Below are 19,998 nucleotides of genomic sequence, written 5' to 3'. Positions count from 1 at the left end.
TTAATCAAAAATGAATAGTAATGTCCTGTATTTGTATTATTATTGAGCGTAAAAGGTGCTTCTAAAGCAATAACAGACCTACGTTATTGCTTCACAAACCCCTTTTACACTTGTGTTAACTCAAAGTAATATTAAGTATAAATATATTAATATTAATATTAACTCATAGTATATTTAAGCTATTGCAACATCACCTGGTAGAAACTGAGTATTGGTCCTCCTGGTGAATGCAAGGAACTCCTGCTACAGTTATGCTCTCAATATCCTCTTTCTTTATACCCAGGTTTGAGCCTTTGATTGTAACTGAGATCCCTCCTTTTAGAGGACCAAAGCGTGGTACAATCTAGAAAAAATGGAAGGATAAATAAATGTTAGCACAAGAACAGAATAATGCCTTAATAATCTTAATAATAATAACACAAAAATGAACAACAATAACAACAACAATATCAAAATTAACAACACCACCACCAACAATAATAATTTAAATAATAATAATAAATGACAATAACAACAACAATAATACACCACCACCAACAATAATTTAAATAATAATAATAATAATAATAAATGACAACGACAACAATAACAACAATAATACACCACCAACAACAACAATTTAAATGATAATAACAATAATAAATGACAACAATAATAATAATTAGTATTATAATTAATAATAAAAATAACAATAATAATAAATGACGAAGACAACAACAACAACAATAAAAACATTACACCATCACCAACAATAATTTAAATAATAATAATAATAATAATAATAATAATAAATGACAACAACAACAATAACACCACCAACAACAATAATAATAATTATAATTAATTAATAACTTTAATATAATAAGTAATAATAATAATAATAATAATAATAAAATGACAACAACAATAAAACACCACCAACAATAATAATTATAATTAATTAATAACTATAATAATAATAATAATAAAATGACAACAACAACAATAAACCACCACCAATAACAATAATAATAAAATGACAGCACCACCACCACCAAAACAACAATAAAATGAAACAGCACAACCACCACCACCAACAACAATAAAAACAACAACAACAACAACAATAATAGTAATAATAATAATAACAATAACATTAGAAAGGTGAGTGAAGCATCTGACACTAACAAAAAATGTGTATGGCTTTGACTGCAACACCGGTACCAACTTTAAACATGCTATCATCCTCATCCTCATAAATAGCATGTTTAAAACTAATTTGTTATTTGACATTGACATGTAATTATCTTTCTCAAAGAAGTGGGACCATAAGGTCATCTGTACGTGAGCTGGTCATCTGTATAATTTAATTATGACAATATTTTAAACCCCAAAAGCTACTTCTGTCTGAAGATAAACAGGGTGTAAGGATGTGGCCTAGATAAAGTCCTGTCTTGAACCCAGTATAGATCCTGTGACAAGATTCTTTGTAAGTAGCTCAAACACAAAAACCTAGCTATGTGTCTTATTTAGAGCAGTTCTGCAAAAAAAAAGTAGGCTATAATTCCCCCATAGCAGTGTGAAAGACTAAAATCAAGTATTTAGTTGCAGTCATTGAGCTGCAACTAGTTATTAAGTTGGGAAAAGGTAGGTTATAAAGGTGGTATATGACGTGCATGTAAATGAAAACACTAGAAGGACATGATATTTAATGTCTTACTTTATCATCATAATTAATACATGACTGTAATATTTGAACATTATGTAGTAGAACATCACTCACAGCTGAGATGGCTGGGTCCGGGCACTTCGGCTCTTCCTCAACAGGGCATAGTTTTTTAAAGACACAAGACCGAGACTGCTTGCACCACATACAGTGGTACTTAGGATCTGTGTTCTTACACAGACTGCAGTCCTCCCGGTCCAATGAGCAGTTATACAGAGTTACTACAGGAACAAATGACAAGATTGAAGAAAACATACTTATTATTCTAAAATAACCCTCACAGGAACAATACAGACCACTTAAATGCATCGTTTGAAGCATACTGTTTTATTTCATACGTTCATTTAATTGCAACAGACAGTCAGGCTTATTGAATGAGCATCGACATTAAACGTACCATTCAACGTGCTGTCAATCTTCTTCTCCGTGTATTTGTCTTTGATATAGAACTGGATGCTGGTCTCCTGGGCTTTATCATAGGAAAACTACAAAAGACACCCAGCAGAAAGAGTTACAGTCACGCTAGTAAAAGTATCATTTGATGTTCGTGTACGGCAGTTTATCTTCTATCCTGAATGTCACCAGTCACAGTTGAATGCGTCTTCTATCTGTAGGCTGTTTTCACTTCACAATTTTTATGCACTTGGCAGCAAGTCAAACAAAGCTGGAAAGAATCGATGCTCCGGGCCTGTTCTTTGGTGGGATGCTAGATGCTGTATAGCTGCCTCTGTCTAAGGCTGTCAAAGTGCTTAGATGAGGGGAATCGTGACACAAACTCTACTTAAATCAGTAAGGAATGCCAGGACCTTCTACTTTTTGTAAACATACTATTACAACCCCAAATCAGAAAAAGTTAGGACAGAGTTTCTTACATTTACTTTGACTTTCATTTTATTGCAGACAGGATGAACCTGAGATATTTCATGTTTTGTCTGCCTGGAAAAGATGACGTCTTGAGGGCAGCATATGTTGCTCTAAGATCTCAATATACTTTTCTGCATTAATGCTGCCATCACAGAAGTATACATGACCTTTACCAGGGGCATTGACACAGCCCCATACCATGACAGACCCTGGCTTGTGGACTTGCCCATGTGGCTATATCAGCTATTGTTGAGTGGCGGTTCTTGATGCAGTGCCACCTGAGGGATCAAAGATCACGGGCGTTCAGCTTAAGCTTGCGCCCTTGATCTTTACGCACTGAAATTTCTCCCAATTCCTTGAATCCTTTAATAATATTATGCACTGTAGAGGGAGAAATATGCAAATTCCTTCCAGTCTTTCTTTGAGGTTCATTGTTTTGAAACATTTAAATCAATTTCTCACACATTTGTTGACAAACTGGAGATCCTCTGATCATCTTTGCTCACCAAAGACTCAGCCTTTCCTGGATGCTGCTTTTGTACCAAACCATGATTACAATCGCTTCATTACTAGCCCTAAATTCCCCCACTCCCAACTTTTTTTGGAATGTGTTGCAGGCCTGAAATGCAGGAATGGAGGTATATTAATAAATGAAATGAAGTTGAGCAGAAAAAACATGAAATATCTTGGCTTCAAACTGTCTGCAATTAAATAAAAGTCAAAGTAAATGTAAGGAACACTGCATTTTTATTTTATTTGCATTTTCCATACTGTCCCAACCTTTTCTGATTTGGGATTGTATGTAAATGTCTTTAACTACCAAAATGTACACCAGGTCTATAGTTATTTTTTATGTCAGGTGCTATTGCTATTGAAATGCCATTGAAATGATTCAGTATCAGAAAGAAAGTTTGGTAGCTATATATACAGTGACTAGTTTGTATAGATTTGTAAGGTATATAAACTGTATGACATGGCATGGTATGTCATGAGATTTCAGTCATTCTGTAAATCATAATTCTTGAAATTTGGCAGTGTATAAACTTTGTGTCATGGGCTACTAAGTCACAGTTAGTTATTCAGTTATTATGACTACCACTATGACCACTACTGGTGACATGTTGGGCTCATATAAATTAGACTGTACACATAACAATGTACATACAACAGTTTATTTCCCAAGGTCAGGAAGGAAAACCGAAACCCAAATAAACAGGGCATATTTACTGCACCCATTAATAAAAGTATATAAATCAGTGGTCTTTTTTATCAAGGTCAGAAGAAAACCCAGACTGTCACCTAACACTGAGAGACAATTCTGGATGGTTATAATTCATCTCAGACATGATCCATGAACCAGCAGAACAGGACTGCTGTGAATATGAAGCTGCTGAAACCTAGGTGATACTGTTCACAGTCAGATAAACTTTATTTCACCATGGGATTAGAGACCACTATGCAAGGAAGAAGCCAAATCCCAAAAACTGACACATTAAAGTTTATTGTTTTAGGATTTTAATGTCATGTATTGCACATTTTGGTTACATTCATGACAGGACAGGTAGTTTTTGGTTACACAAGATTCATCAGTTCACAAGTTTAATGTCAAACTCAGTTTTGTATCTCCAATTCATCTCACTTGCATGTCTTTGGACTTTGGGAGGAAACCGGAGCTCCTGGAGGAAACCCAGACAGACACGGGGAGAACATGCAAACTCCACACAGAAAGGACCCGGACCGCTCCACTTGGGAATCAAACCCAGGACCTTCTTGCTGTGAGGCGACAGTGCTACCCACCGAGCCACTGTGCTCATTAAAGTTGCTGATTGCAAAAGCAGTTTTTTCTTACATGGCAGTCTCTAACACATGGTGATATAAAGCTTGTTTTACTGTACACAATGTACATTGCATCTTGTTAATGAATGCAGTCAAACTAGCCCTATTTGTATAGGCACAGAGAAAATCCAATCTTAATCACTAACAAAGGAATTAGGAGGTCATGCTACAAAGTTCAATGATACCCACCCAGCGATACTTGCATTTCTATACTGGGCGCAAGGCAAGATCTGGACAGGGTGGCAATCCATTGCAGGGATTCGCAAAACCTTCCTCCACATATATACGCAATCATGTCTGTATAGACACACTGCTGGATAATAGTACTGATAGTGGTGGGCTAGCATAATAAACCACTGCTTCCCCTAAGCGGCACTGTGGCTCAGTGGATAGCACTGTCGCCTCACAGCAAGAAGATCCTGGGTTCAATTCCCAGGTGGAGCGGTCCAGGTCCTTTCTGTGTAATTTTTGCATGTTCGCCCTGTGTCTGCGTGGATTTCTTCCAGGAGCTCCGATTTCCTCCCACAGTCCAAAGACATGTAAGTGAGGTGAATTGGAGATACTAAATTGTCCATGACTGTGTTTGACATCAAACTTGTGAACTGATGAATCTTGTGTAATGAGTAACTACATGTTCTGTCATGAATGTAACCAGAGTGTGTAAAACATGACGTTAAAATCCTAATAAATAAATAAATGACAACATTTCTACATAGAAGCATTGTCACTAGTGCTGTCAGATAGTTGGCTGTACACCACACATCACAGGGGACTAACTGCATTTTGTACATACTGGTAAACACAGAAAACATATATTTTCTCCCAATATAACACGTGTTGATATATGCATAAACCCAGAACTAATGCATCCTTATGGATTGTACACTTTTTGGATCTGGCAATGGAGCTGGAAATAATTTTCTGGGAAGCAGCCATTGACATACTGTGTAATTCTGACAAAACATGTATCTTTAGAAGGCATTGCAGCTACAGGCTAATGCTATCTGCATCAAACTATGGTTGTTATGGTATATGTCGACATCTTTGACTTTCACTAAATAAATCACTAAAACATGTTAATGTAAACCAAGACTCACTTGTTGTGAAATGTTTATTAGCAAAAAGCAGATTGACTACATTAAAGGTAATGTGCTAAATTGTGTCTAATTTAGACTTAAGCCTACCTAAGGAAAGTATAATGTATGCTGAACTTCATTGAGTGGAGCAGAAGCACTGTGATAGAATAATTATATCCCTGGAGCAGAGGACCTAAGCGACTACTGGCTAGAATACTAATTACGTGAACAATCAATCGGAACTGGATTCCTGCTATATTGCTTAGCTTTGTTGGGATAAACTGTATACTAAGAGTGAATGTAGGAGAAAAAGAAAAGTAATTTATGGTATTACTCACCGTGTATCCACTAAAAGAGAAAAAGCCATCTGGTTCTGTTTTTACATCATCTTCAGCATGTTTCATTAGCTCCGTACTGATGATGAACTCTCGACCCTACAACGTTAAGACGTTACAGCTATTACTAAAATAATACTGTATGTAGACACATATGAAATGTTAGTGTGTTAGTGTTTAACAGAGATCTTTCATTTTGACACTGCAACATTAATAGCAATAGTTTTTTTTCATCCCAGTAAACAAAGTAAGATATTATAATCAGAAACATCTGCCTTTCCTTCAACTCAAAGATGACATGAATCACACAGTCGAGTCACATTATTATGACCACCAGCTAAAATCCAGAGTAACCGCCGTGTGCAGCAAGGACAGCAGCTAGATGGGCTGGGAGTGACTCAATAAGGTCCTGGTAGGTTGCCACAGGTATCTGGAGCCCTGCTGACTGCAGTGCATCCTACAGCTGCTGGAGGGGCGTGGGGGAGGATGCATAGAGCCAACATGATGATCGAGTTGGTTCCACAGATGCTCAATTGAGTTCAAATCTGGGGAATTAGGAGGTCAGGGTAGTACTTAGAAGTCTTGGTCATGCTCTTCCATCCAATGTCAGACATTTCTAGCCATGTCACATGTCGCATTGTCTTGCTGGAAGATCCCATCCAGACTATCACACACCTTATTTACCCACCAAGCCAGCTCACGTAACATGACTTCCTTCATTAGCTACGCACTACGTCGAAAGTAAGAAGTGATCATAATAATGTGACTCGACTGTGCAATAAATGGGATGCAAAGCGCAATGTTATGACATTGTATAACAAAAAGATGTTTAAACCAATTATACACAGTCTACTCTGTAATAAATGTATTGGGATTGGTTAAAATTACAGTAGAATGGACACCATCAAACATCTCTGCTCTTTAACCAGACAACAATGTAAAATGTTAATATCTTGTAGATAAAACTGCTTGACGCATGTGATACATTCACATTTTCCTGAATTACATATAAGGACAACCCTTCCAATCAGCATACCTCCACAGTCCCGATTAATACTAGAACTGATTATATTAAATGCCACGTTCTCAGCAAGTCAGTTTAAACCCAAGATATTCAAACCTTTAATTAACCAATCAATGGTTATATATAAAAAATGTGAATTATTGAACTTGAACAATTGTTTGACTTTATGTAATTTTTTACATCAGTCCTAGAGGTCCAATGCAGTGCAAATATTTTGAGTCTTTCCTGCTTGGTCCGGCTATTGAAGGGCTTAATAATTAGACCCTTAGCCTATAAGGGTTTTGAAAATAGACAAAGGCAGTTGGCTTTAGGATTGATGTTAAGAAATTCTGGCTTAAAACCCAATGACATTCAACTCTGTAGAAAAGACATGCTGGTTCGGTGGGTAGCACTGTCCCTTCACAGCAAGAAGGTAATGGATTTAATTCCCAGGTGGAGCAGTCTGGGTCCTTTCTATGTAGAGTTTGCATGTTCTTCTTGTGTCTGTGTGGGTTTCCTCCGGGTGCTTCTGTTTCCTTCCACAGTCCAAAGACATGCAGTCAGGTTAACTGGCGATGCTAAAGTCCCACTAGGTATAAGTGTGTATGTGAATGTGTGTGTGTTTGCCCTGTGATGGACTGGCAACCTGTCTGGGGTGTTTCCTGCTTTTCGCCCAGTAAATCTGATCCACTAAGACTGAATGAATGAATCTTGTATTTTGAGAGACCTGTCAATTATATATGTTTAGTGGGAATAATGGCCTGGGGCTACTTGTTATGGTTTGAGCTGGACACCTTCGGTTCTAGCAAAAGAGAACACTCATACTTCAATTTACAATAACGATCAATCTGTAGAAGCAGATTGAGGATGGCACTTTAATGTCCCAGTTTAACAATGAAAATAAATGTAAATGCCAGCAAACAGTCCTGACATCATCCCAAATCAACATAATAAGATTTAGATTTAGGATAAATTGGAACTTAATCACCCAGTATCAGTGCCCAATCTTACTAAAGCTCACTAAAGCAAATGCACTTGGGGCTGATTAGATTTGAATCCCACTATCTTTTTTATGTAACTCAGATAAAATATATCTTCATGTGTACAAACAAATCAAAGAGTGTGTCTGCTTACTTTGTAAGGATCTAGATTGACTCCCTCAAAACTGATGCGAGTTTTATATCCCACTGGAATGAGGACCGGGTCCGGGTTCTCGAATCTGGGACATTTCTTTGTCTGAAACACATTAAAAAACAATTAGAAATGCTGTGCTGAGATTATTTTACACCTTCAAACCAGCTGGACAAAAGTTTCCAATCATTTCACTATGCTTTTACTTCTGTATGGCTCTTTATTATTCCCTGTCTGTTTAAATATATATAACTTACATTAATAATTCATGCAGTTTCTTTCAAGGTCTTGCAGTTTTTTTGTTTTTGTTTATGTGTTTGCAGAAAAATAAATCAATAGTTACAAAACGAACCACACTCTGTATTCTGGTCTAGTACAACTTAGTATGCATGTGCACTTGTGATATTTGTAATAATGTCTCTGCCCTCTAACACAATCTGATCAGGCAATACAAAGTAAACAATATGCTCGCTGACAAACGATGCATGGGCTGTAAATTTCTCGTGCATCTTCTAACAGCTATTAGCAGATTTCAGTACATTACCAGAAGTTGAATCCAAATCCAGCCCAACACTATAGTAACCTGATTAACAGCCAAATAAAAACTACAGGAATTTCCTCTTGAATGGACAAGCTGCTATAGGAGCCACACCAGTAGACTCTCTCTTATCAGGCAAGCCCAGCCTTTTATCCTTTGTGCAGCTAAGTCTGCTACATTTTTAAAGCCATTGTTATTTATTAATTATAAAAAAACAAAAGCAAAAGAGCTAGTGTGGAAAACGTCCTGATAGCTTAGCCTCCAAGAAGACGACATGATATGGTATCCACATACTTTTTACAATATAGTGCAGCAACAGTATTAATGCACAAGATATTCAATTGCTTGTGTTGTTTTGTTTTTGCTCTTCATTACTCATCATAGGATAGAAATGCTGATATACAGTAGTTCAGAAAGTATTCAGATTCCTTTTTGTACATGTCAGTATGTATATACTGTATATACTGTATATATACAGTGTATCACAAAAGTGAGTACACCCCTCACATTTATATTTAAGTATATCTTTTCATGGTACAACACTGACAAAATGACACTTTGACACAATGAAAAGTAGTCTGTGTGCAGCTTATATAACAGTGTAAATTTATTCTTCCCTCAAAATAACTCAATATACAGCCATTAATGTCTAAACCACCGGCAACAAAAGTGAGTACACCCCTAAGAGACTACACCCCTAATTGTCCAAATTGAGCACTGCTTGTCATTTTCCCTCCAAAATGTCATGTGACTCGTTAGTGTTACTAGGTCTCAGGTGTGCATAGGGAGCAGGTGTGTTCAATTTAGTAGTACAGCTCTCACACTCTCTCATACTGGTCACTGAAAGTTCCAACATGGCACCTCATGGCAAAGAACTCTCTGAGGATCTTAAAAGACGAATTGTTGCGCTACATGAAGATGGCCAAGGCTACAAGAAGATTGCCAACACCCTGAAACTGAGCTGCAGCACAGTGGCCAAGATCACCCAGCGTTTTAAAAGAGCAGGGTCCACTCAGAACAGACCTCGCGTTGGTCGTCCAAAGAAGCTGAGTGCACGTGCTCAGCGTCACATCCAACTGCTGTCTTTGAAAGATAGGCACAGGAGTGCTGTCAGCATTGCTGCAGAGATTGAAAAGGTGGGGGGTCAGCCTGTCAGTGCTCAGACCATACGCCGCACACTACATCAAATTGGTCTGCATGGCTGTCACCCCAGAAGGAAGCCTCTTCTGAAGTCTCTACACAAGAAAGCCCACAAACAGTTTGCTGAAGACATGTCAACAAAGGACATGGATTACTGGAACCATGTCCTATGGTCTGATGAGACCAAGATTAATTTGTTTGGTTCAGATGGTCTCAAGCATGTGTGGCGGCAATCAGGTGAGGAGTACAAAGATAAGTGTGTCATGCCTACAGTCAAGCATGGTGGTGGGAATGCCATGGTCTGGGGCTGCATGAGTGCAGCAGGTGTTGGGGAGTTACATTTCATTGAGGGACACATGAACTCCAATATGTACTGTGAAATACTGAAGCAGAGCATGATCCCCTCCCTCCGGAAACTGGGTCGCAGAGCAGTGTTCCAGCATGATAATGACCCCAAACACACCTCTAAGACGACCACTGCTTTATTGAAGAGGCTGAGGGTAAAGGTGATGGACTGGCCAAGCATGTCTCCAGACCTAAACCCAATAGAACATCTTTGGGGCATCCTCAAGCGGAAGGTGGAGGAGCGCAAAGTCTCGAATATCCGCCAGCTCGTCATGGAAAAGCATTCCAGTGGCAACCTGTGAAGCTCTGGTAAACTCCATGCCCAGGAGAGTTAAGGCAGTTCTGGGAAATAATTGTGGCCACACAAAATATTGACACTTCAGGAACTTTCACTAAGGGGTGTACTCACTTTTGTTGCCGGTGGTTTAGACATTTGTGATAAAAGTGAGTACACCCCTCACATTTCTGCAAATATTTAAGTATATCTTTTCATGGGACAACACTGACAAAATGACACTTTGACACAATGAAAAGTAGTCTGTGTGCAGCTTATATAACAGTGTAAATTTATTTTTCCCTCAAAATAACTCAATATACAGCCATTAATGTCTAAACCACCGGCAACAAAAGTGAGTACACCCCTTAGTGAAAGTTCCTGAAGTGTCAATATTTTGTGTGGCCACCATTATTTCCCAGAACTGCCTTAACTCTCCTGGGCATGGAGTTTACCAGAGCTTCACAGGTTGCCACTGGAATGCTTTTCCTTGACGACATCACGGAGCTGGCGGATATTCGAGACTTTGCGCTCCTCCACCTTCCGCTTGAGGATGCCCCAAAGATGTTCTATTGGGTTTAGGTCTGAAGACATGCTTGGCCAGTCCATCACCTTTACCCTCAGCCTCTTCAATAAAGCAGTGGTCGTCTTAGAAGTGTGTTTGGGGTCATTATCATGCTGGAACACTGCCCTGCGACCCAGTTTCCGGAGGGAGGGGATCATGCTCTGCTTCAGTATTTCACAGTACATATTGGAGTTCATGTGTCCCTCAATGAAATGTAACTCCCCAACACCTGCTGCACTCATGCAGCCTCAGACCATGGCATTCCCACCACCATGCTTGACTGTAGGCATGACACACTTATCTTTGTACTCCTCACCTGATTGCCGCCACACATGCTTGAGACCATCTGAACCAAACAAATTAATCTTGGTCTCATCAGACCATAGGACATGGTTCCAGTAATCCATGTCCTTTGTTGACATGTCTTCAGCAAACTGTTTGTGGGCTTTCTTGTGTAGAGACTTCAGAAGAGGCTTCCTTCTGGGGTGACAGCCATGCAGACCAATTTGATGTAGTGTGCGGCGTATGGTCTGAGCACTGACAGGCTGACCCCCCACCTTTTCAATCTCTGCAGCAATGCTGACAGCACTCCTGCGCCTATCTTTCAAAGACAGCAGTTGGATGTGACGCTGAGCACGTGCACTCAGCTTCTTTGGACGACCAACGCGAGGTCTGTTCTGAGTGGACCCTGCTCTTTTAAAACGCTGGATGATCTTGGCCACTGTGCTGCAGCTCAGTTTCAGGGTGTTGGCAATCTTCTTGTAGCCTTGGCCATCTTCATGTAGCGCAACAATTCGTCTTTTAAGATCCTCAGAGAGTTCTTTGCCATGAGGTGCCATGTTGGAACTTTCAGTGACCAGTATGAGAGAGTGTGAGAGCTGTACTACTAAATTGAACACACCTGCTCCCTATGCACACCTGAGACCTAGTAACACTAACAAATCACATGACATTTTGGAGGGAAAATGACAAGCAGTGCTCAATTTGGACATTTAGGGGTGTAGTCTCTTAGGGGTGTACTCACTTTTGTTGCCGGTGGTTTAGACATTAATGGCTGTATATTGAGTTATTTTGAGGGAAGAATAAATTTACACTGTTATATAAGCTGCACACAGACTACTTTTCATTGTGTCAAAGTGTCATTTTGTCAGTGTTGTACCATGAAAAGATATACTTAAATATCTGCAGAAACGTGAGGGGTGTACTCACTTTTGTGATACACTGTATATATATATATATATATATACCTGTATATATATATATATATATAACATATATATTGATATATATTATATATAAATAGCCTAGTAGTTGTATCAACATCTGCATGTAATCAATAACTGACTGTCAAATCAGATGTCTGTTTATTAGGATTTTAACGTCGTGTTTTACACTGGTTACATCATGACAGGAACGGTATTTACTCATTACACAAGGTTCATCAGGTCACAAGTTTATATCGAATACAGTCATGGACAATTTAGTGTCTCCAATTCACCTCACTTGCACGTCTTTGTACTGTGGGAGGAAACCGGAGCACCTGCAGTAAACCCACGCGAACACGGGGAGAACATGCAAACTCCACACAGAGAGGACCCGGGCCGCCTCACCTTATCAAACCTTTCTCTTATCAAATTAAGAGAAAAAAATAAATAAATTGTGCTCCAGTGGGAAGTAAGAACAGAAATGAGTCTCTCCATCACTGATTAAATGCTGTATTTTTGCTGTACACGTTTCTTTTTTGGAGAGCGTCATTTGTCTCCTGTCTCACTCGTCTTTTTCTCAACTTTCTCCTGCACAGTCGTCTGTATCTCTCCCTTCGTTTTTTCTACGTTCGCTATCTTTCTTTTTCTTTCCACCGTCTTTCCACATGTAACTCGCCTCTAACTCTCTCATCTGTCTGCACTGTAGAGTCGCAGTGTTTACCGGCTGGAATGCACAGACTTGATTGGCTAAGTGGTGTCACGTGATTGGTCTGTGCGTTTTCTCATCTGCTAAACCGCTACCGTAAAGACTACAAAAGCTGCGCCGGTTAAAATAGAAGCGCTCCGTCAGGTTTCAAATAATAACTTTCTGTTTTGGCTGTAGGTCCGGGTCCGTATGGGACAGCTTCTGGGTCCGGATCCGGACCGCGGTCCGCCTGTTAGTGACCTCTGGTCTAGAAGATGACCAACTCAAACAGCAGCAATAGATAAGTGATTGTCTCTGACTTTACATCTACAAGGTGGACCAACTAGGTAGGAGTGTGTAATAGAGTGGACAGTGAGTGGACACGGTATTTAAAAACTCCAGCAGCGCTGCTGTGTCTGATCCACTCATACCAGCACAACACACACTAACAAACCACCACCATGTCAGTGTCACTGCAGTGCTGAGAATGATCCACAACCTAAATAATACCTGCTCTGTGGTGGTCCTGGGGGAGTCCTGACCATTGAAGAACAGCATGAAAGGAAGCTAACAACGCATGTAGAGAAACAGATGGACTACAGTAATTGTAGGACTACAAAGTGCTTCTATATGGTAAGTGGAGCTGATAAAATGGACAGTGAGTGTAGAAACAAGGAGGTGGTCATAATGTTATGCATAATCGATGTATATATACAGTATATATTTGGTTTATGCATTTTCTCCCCTTTTTCTCCAGACTTTTAGCGTATTCAATTACCCAATTGCATTATGCTTTCTCTCTACTAATGTTGATCTCTGCCCTGATTGAGGAAAGTGAGACTGACACACTTCCACTCCAACACGTTTGCAGTAGCCAACAATGTAAAATTAATCACTCATAATAACATAGTAAACGCATTTTTTTTGAAAATTAATTAAAAATATTTTTCACAAAAGTACAGTATTTAGACCATTTTGCCATGCCACTCCAAACTGTGGTCAGGTTCCTCCTGTTTGCTTTAGATAACCCTGACATGTGTAAAAATCAATTGTGGTTCTTCTGTTGCAACTTAAATTGATTTAATTTATTAGACATAGTTTGGAAAGACACACCTGGGTCTATATGTGTCATTAATTTACACAGCACTGTCAGTACAAAAAACAAACCATGTCATCCAAGGAACTGTCGGTGGATCTCCATGATCAAACTGTGACAGGGCAGAGATCAGGACAAGGATATAAAACCAATATTCAAGGCTTTGAGTGTCCCCAAGACCACAGTGGCCTCAATAATGGAAATAGCTTGGCATAACCTCAAACCTTTTGAGAGTTGGTAGTCCAGACAAACTGGGCATATGGACAAAAAGGTCTTTGGTCAGGGAGTTACGAAGGAACTCAAAATCACTCTAAAAGAGCAATACATGTCCTGTACAAAGATGGGAGAACCTGTTGTTCTGACACTCCATGAATCAGACATCTGTGGACAAGTGGAATGATTGATGTCAATGCTAAGTAAAAGACATATGACACCCTGCTAAGACAACTCAAGCAACAAAAAAATTCTGGTATGATTAGCAGAAAATTTGTGGAACACTTAGTGTCCAAAAGCCTGGAGTGACTTTGGGGCAGGGACACCTGGAGTGACATTTGTGGAGAGACCTGAAGATGACACAAATGCTGACCGTCTAATCTGATGGAGGTTAAAAGGAACTGTCATGAACAATGGGATAAATTCCCCAAATCCAGGTGTGCTAAGCTTGTAAAGATGTGTCTAAGAAGACCTGCAGTTGTAATCAATGTCAAATGTGATTCTACAAAGTACTGAATAAAGAATCTGAAATTACAGTTTTTAGTTAATTCTCAAAAAAAGATTGGGGGGTGGCAGTTGCATCCATTCAAAATGAGATCCACAACACTATAAAGTGAGCAAAAAGTCAAGGGGTCATAATATTTCCTGAATCCACTGTACCTTGGCTACCACCAGGCTCAATCCCAAGCCACAGCACCATGGACTTCAAGTGGGGGCTTATAAGTGCCTCTATTTAGCCTAGAATTTACTCTTACTGAAGAAAAATATATGTATATCAGTGCATGTCTGTCATGGTATGGGGCTGTGTCAGTGCCCTTGACAAAGGTCATGTACACTTCTGTGATGGCAGCATTAATGCAGAAAAGTACATAGAGCTGCCTTCAAGACGTCATCTTTTCCAGGGACGTCCATGCATTTTTCAACAAGACAATGCAAAACCACATGCTGCACACATTACAAAGGCATGGCTGCAGAAGAAGAGGGTACGGGTACTGGACTGGCCTGCCTGCAGTCCTGACCCTGTCCCCAATAGAAAATGTGTGGAGAGTTTTGAAATGAAAAATGTGACAATGATGACCCTGTACTGCCGCACAGCTTAAAATGTGTTTGCAGTAAGAATGAGACAAAATAAAAGCTGAAACACTAAATCACTTGGTATCCTCGGTGTCAAAACGACTTTTAAGTGTGGTGAAATGGAATAACAACATTACAAAGTGGTAAATGCTTTACTGTCCCAACTTGTTTTGGAATGTGTTGCAGTTCTGAAATACAGGAATGGATGTTTATTAATGAATGAAATGTTGAGCAGATAAAACATGAAATATCTCAGGTTCATCCTGTCTGCAATTAAATAAAAGTCAAAGTAAATGTAAGAAACTCTGTGTTTTTTATTATTTGCATTTTCCATGCTGTCCCAACTTTTTCTGATTTGGGGTTGTAGATTAGAGCTGATATTGGTCATTCATATCTTGCTTAGCACACATTTTTAGTAAAATGATGAACGCTCATTCTGGATTCGTATATAAAAAAAGTCACTGCACTTGTACTAAACAGATAACAAAGCAGCATTTTAACATTAGAATGAGGCCAGTGTGTGCAATCTGTCAATGCATTTATTTATTTATTTAATTTAAACAGTGGTTAGTGCTTATAACAGATGCCAAAATGTTCTAGTGAATGCAGTCTCTGGGCTATGACACTTGCACTGTTGTTCCAGGTAAGTGTAAAAGCATTTTTCAGTCTCAAGTGTAAAGAAAAAAGGCAGATATGGGTGGGATCTGCTTAAATTGCTCTTGGATGCAGAATGTAGGTGTTATGCACCTGAGGCTTGAATAATTGCTGTAAATGTGTTATTTTTCTGATAATCTATGTAAGATTAAGCTAGTAAAGCTCAAACACATTTCATGACCTTTTTACCCATGGCTACCATGAATGCTAATAATTCTGGAATTAAATGCATCATTTATTGGGGAGAAAACTTGACCAAATATCAAAAAATTCCAGCTGCGTCTTCATGCCAAGTTCAAAATAATGAATAAACAAGGTTGGCTCGCTTCTTACCAGTCTGTGTTTGATAATGTTAGGTCTTGTTTCAGCATCGTTCATATCTGAGCATGTGTGGTCTAAAGTATTCCACTGACAGGCCCACGGTCTGCTCACACATGCTATACACCTGCAAGGTAACACAGAAATAAGAATATAATACCCAGCTATGGAGAGAAAAGAGAATAGCATTAACAGCGCTTCCATGAGCTTTAATTACATGTTTCAGCAAGAACACACATCTTGCAGTTCCCAGGAAACAATGCATATTCATCAGATCTATTTCACGGAGCTTAAACAAGAAAAGCACACAGTGTAGCAGACAACTTTTGCTTCTGATGCATGAATAGGAAGGTAAAGCAATTTCCTGCTATCACTGTGAGTGTGGGAGGGGAAAGAAGGAAGGAGAAAATGCCTCTCCAGGTCCCTACAGTAGCAAATTTAATTCCAGGATCACTCATGCATCACAATTTATGAGTAAACCCCGGTTTCATTCAAATGAACGCTGGTATTCATTACACTACACATTCACTCTGTAGCTGAGTGTCAGCACAAAAAAAGGTGACACAATCGCTGACACGGAGAGAAGCACTCACGGAGTGTTTTCGGCCTTGCGCACTGCCGCCGCGCAGTCATAGAACTCGTAGTCGCGTGAGGCCACCTCCACACTGTCATTCACGAAGATCCTCAACGGCACTGCCACAGAGTCTTCACATAGAGACAAAGAACAAGGAAAATCTCAGTACAGTAAGATTACCTGAGGAAATGTACAGTCATTAAGCTTTATACTCTGGAATAAGTTTAACAAAGCATATACGTATGAGAACATGTAATGCTAACATTTAGTGCAATAAAACGTATCATTCATTCATTTTATTTCATTTGTTTTACCACTGCTTTATCCTGGTCAGGGTCGTAGTGGGCCTGGCTTTCTTAAAAATCACTGGGTACAGTAACACACACCAGTAACAATATAGTAACACACCACAGATGACAGTTGTAGCCTAGTGGTTAAGGTACTGGACTAGTAAGCAGAAGGTTGCTGGTTCCAACCCCACCACTTTCAGGTTGCAATTGTTGGGCCCTTGAGCAAGGCCCTTAACACTAAATTGCTTAGACTGTATACTGTCACAGTACTGTAAGTCGCTTTGGACAAAAGCGTCAATGTAGATGGACAACAGTTTATCTCAGGGCCTCGGCTCTACCCACATACTGTACATAACAAGCATGTTTATGTAGAGCCCAATCAGCCAATATCACCACTGGGGATTGGATTTCTAGATCCCAGTCTTAATGGGCTAGCATAATTTACCACTGCGCCACCCAAACGCCCTTTAATGAGGTTTAACTTGTTTGATCTGGAGACACTTCAGTGACCTGCACAGGATTCAAACCCCAATAAACAGCTTTTGGAATAAATAAAACATCAATTCTGAGCCAGTAACCGGCCTTAATTCTCTTTTAAAATATGGGCACACTTGTGGGGTAAACTTTTAAAATCTGTAAATAAAAATCCCAGAAAAGGGGAATTGACCAATTTAACGCATATGATTTTGAAAATAGAAAGTCTAGCAATCTTAAGGTTAGGAGTCCACATATGTATGGATATATTTCACAATCTAGTATTAGGCCCTCCATTAGCTCCCGATATGTTGCAAAGCCTCTCCCAGCCTATACGGGGCAAAGAGGCTACTGCTTCTCCTCTAAGTCTATAAGGAGAAGAAGTGACAGGCATGGGGGGAACAGTTATTTGGTGAGGCCTACATGAATGTTGGCAATGTTTGGTGTGGAGTTTGGTTCCTAAGAGAACACCCAAGAAATTAGGATTAAAAAGCAGGAGGCCTAGCCTTATAGTCTGCGTATACACCCTTCTGAAGAGCTAGTAAGCTCTCCTACTCAAAGTAAATGTATATACTTACACCTTGAATTAAACTGTTATGGTTCACATGGTTTTGTAAATAGACACAAGGGTGTTGGGGTATCTTTTATGTTTATACACTATATTGCCAAAAGTATTCGCTTGTCTGGCTTCACACGCATATGGCACTGATGTTGAACGAGAAGGCCTGGCTTGCAGTCTCCGCTCTAATTTATCCCAAAGGTGTTCTATCGGGTTGAGGTCAGGACTCTGCTTCCGACGCTTTGCATTGCGCTTGGTGATGTAAGCTGGATGCAGCTACTCAGCCATGGAAACCCATTCCATGAAGCTCTCTACGCACTGTTCTTGAGCTAATCTGAAGACCACATGAAGTTTGAAGGTCTGTAGCGATTGACTCTACAGAAAGTTGTCGACCTCTCGCACTATGGCCTCAGCATCCGCTGACCCCGCTCTATCATTTTATGTGGCTACCACTTCATGGCTGAGTTGCTGTTGTTCCCAATAGCTTCCACTTTGTTATAATACCACTGACAGTTGACTGTGGAATATTTAATAGCGAGGAAATTTCACAACTGGACTTGTTGCACAGGTGGCATCCTATCATGGTACCACGCTGGAATTCACTGAGCTCCTGAGAGCGACCCATTCTTTCACAAATGTTTGTAGAAGCGGTCTGCATGCCGAGGTGCTTGGTTTTATACACCTGTGGCCATGGAAGTGATTGGAACACCTGAATTCAATTATTTGGATGGGTGAGTGAATACTTTTAGCAATATAGTGTATATCTGGATAGGGTGTTTATGAATTGTTGGAGCTTAATTATTGTTGTATTTCCATTTGTAGAGTGTTCATGTGCTTCTGTCTGTGTTCATCTTGATGATTTCGACCATCAGCGTCCGTTCTTTGGACTTAGATTGGGTACACTTTCTAATCGGCTGGCTTCTCATTGCGCATATGGACTTTTAGTCAAAACGGACTAATGAAATAAGAGGACTTCAATCGTTACTTGGGTCAGGAAATACACCAATATAGACTGTAAATGTTTTCAAAATGGTGGTTGTGTAAAATGTTTTTCAGATTGATTACTGAAGGTTATGGGAGATAATGGAGCAAATAAATGATTTTTGTGACTTAATCGGAGAGTGCTGACCCTTGAAGACGGCAATTCTTATTGTAGTTCTGTTAACCTGGTTCCTCACAAAAGAAAAGTGGAACGAGTGTTACAAAGGTTTTTATAGTTGTAATTAAAAAGAACAACTCCTTACAGCTTAGGGGCAATATGTTTGGTCTCATCTAAAAAATCAGTTTATCATGACCTGTTTAAAAAGGTCTTTTGTAGGGTCTATTTTATAGGAAAGATCTTTTCAATTGCACTAAACCCTAACTGTCTAAATGCCTAGTTCACATAAAAAAAAGATTGGTTAGAATGGCTACTGTGAGGGCAACACAGTGGGGACAGGGTTTGATTCTCCAGCCGGGCAGACACAGTTCTTTCTGAACGGAGTTTGCATGTTCTTTCTCTGTCAGTGTGGGTTTCCTCCAGGTGCTCTGGCAACATTCAGTCTGGCAAATTGTAGCTAACAAAAACTGACCTAACTATGAGTGTGTGTGTATGCTCTGTGATGGATTGGCAAACTGTCCAGGGTGTTTTCTGTTTTTCTCCCAATTATTATCCCACCATTACCCTGACCAAGATAAAATCAGTGGTAAAACAAACATTGAATTAATGAATAAATGACTACTGTGATTAAAAAAAATATATATATACAGTACATATATAACATTTTTGAGTTGCACAAATCAGTGGCAGTGACTAAAGGTTATGTTCATAGTTTAACCAAGTGCAAAACATCACACTAAAATCAAAGAATTGCAGGGAAATTGTCTAAAATCTAAAGCCCCACTGTAAAATATGGTGGCGGTAGCATTTTGTTATATAATCTTGTCAAGACTGATAAAAAATAAATGATATAAATTGGATAAAAATCTGCAAGAGTCCTAATCATAACCCAACCAAACATCTGTGGAAAGACTAAAATAAACTTAAATAAAAAAATAAAATTGC

At 39.3% G+C, this 19,998-nt stretch overlaps 1 protein-coding gene across 1 annotated transcript in view; it reads right to left on the bottom strand.

Moving 5' to 3' along the window:
• plxnb2b (plexin b2b) overlaps positions 1-19,998 on the bottom strand; it is a 123,940-nt gene that overhangs the window by 83,323 nt on the left and 20,619 nt on the right. The window contains exons 7-13 of the mRNA XM_063004078.1: positions 16,651-16,762; positions 16,073-16,184; positions 7,954-8,055; positions 5,820-5,915; positions 2,103-2,190; positions 1,763-1,926; positions 195-343 (exon numbers count right to left, since the gene is read on the bottom strand). Coding sequence (XP_062860148.1) covers positions 195-343; positions 1,763-1,926; positions 2,103-2,190; positions 5,820-5,915; positions 7,954-8,055; positions 16,073-16,184; positions 16,651-16,762 — 823 coding nt within the window. The remainder of the gene's footprint in view (positions 1-194; positions 344-1,762; positions 1,927-2,102; positions 2,191-5,819; positions 5,916-7,953; positions 8,056-16,072; positions 16,185-16,650; positions 16,763-19,998) is intronic.

The sequence above is a fragment of the Trichomycterus rosablanca genome, chromosome 1, assembly GCF_030014385.1.
Source record: "Trichomycterus rosablanca isolate fTriRos1 chromosome 1, fTriRos1.hap1, whole genome shotgun sequence".
NCBI lineage: Eukaryota > Metazoa > Chordata > Actinopteri > Siluriformes > Trichomycteridae > Trichomycterus > Trichomycterus rosablanca.
This window is presented reverse-complemented; position numbering and strand designations above follow the sequence as displayed.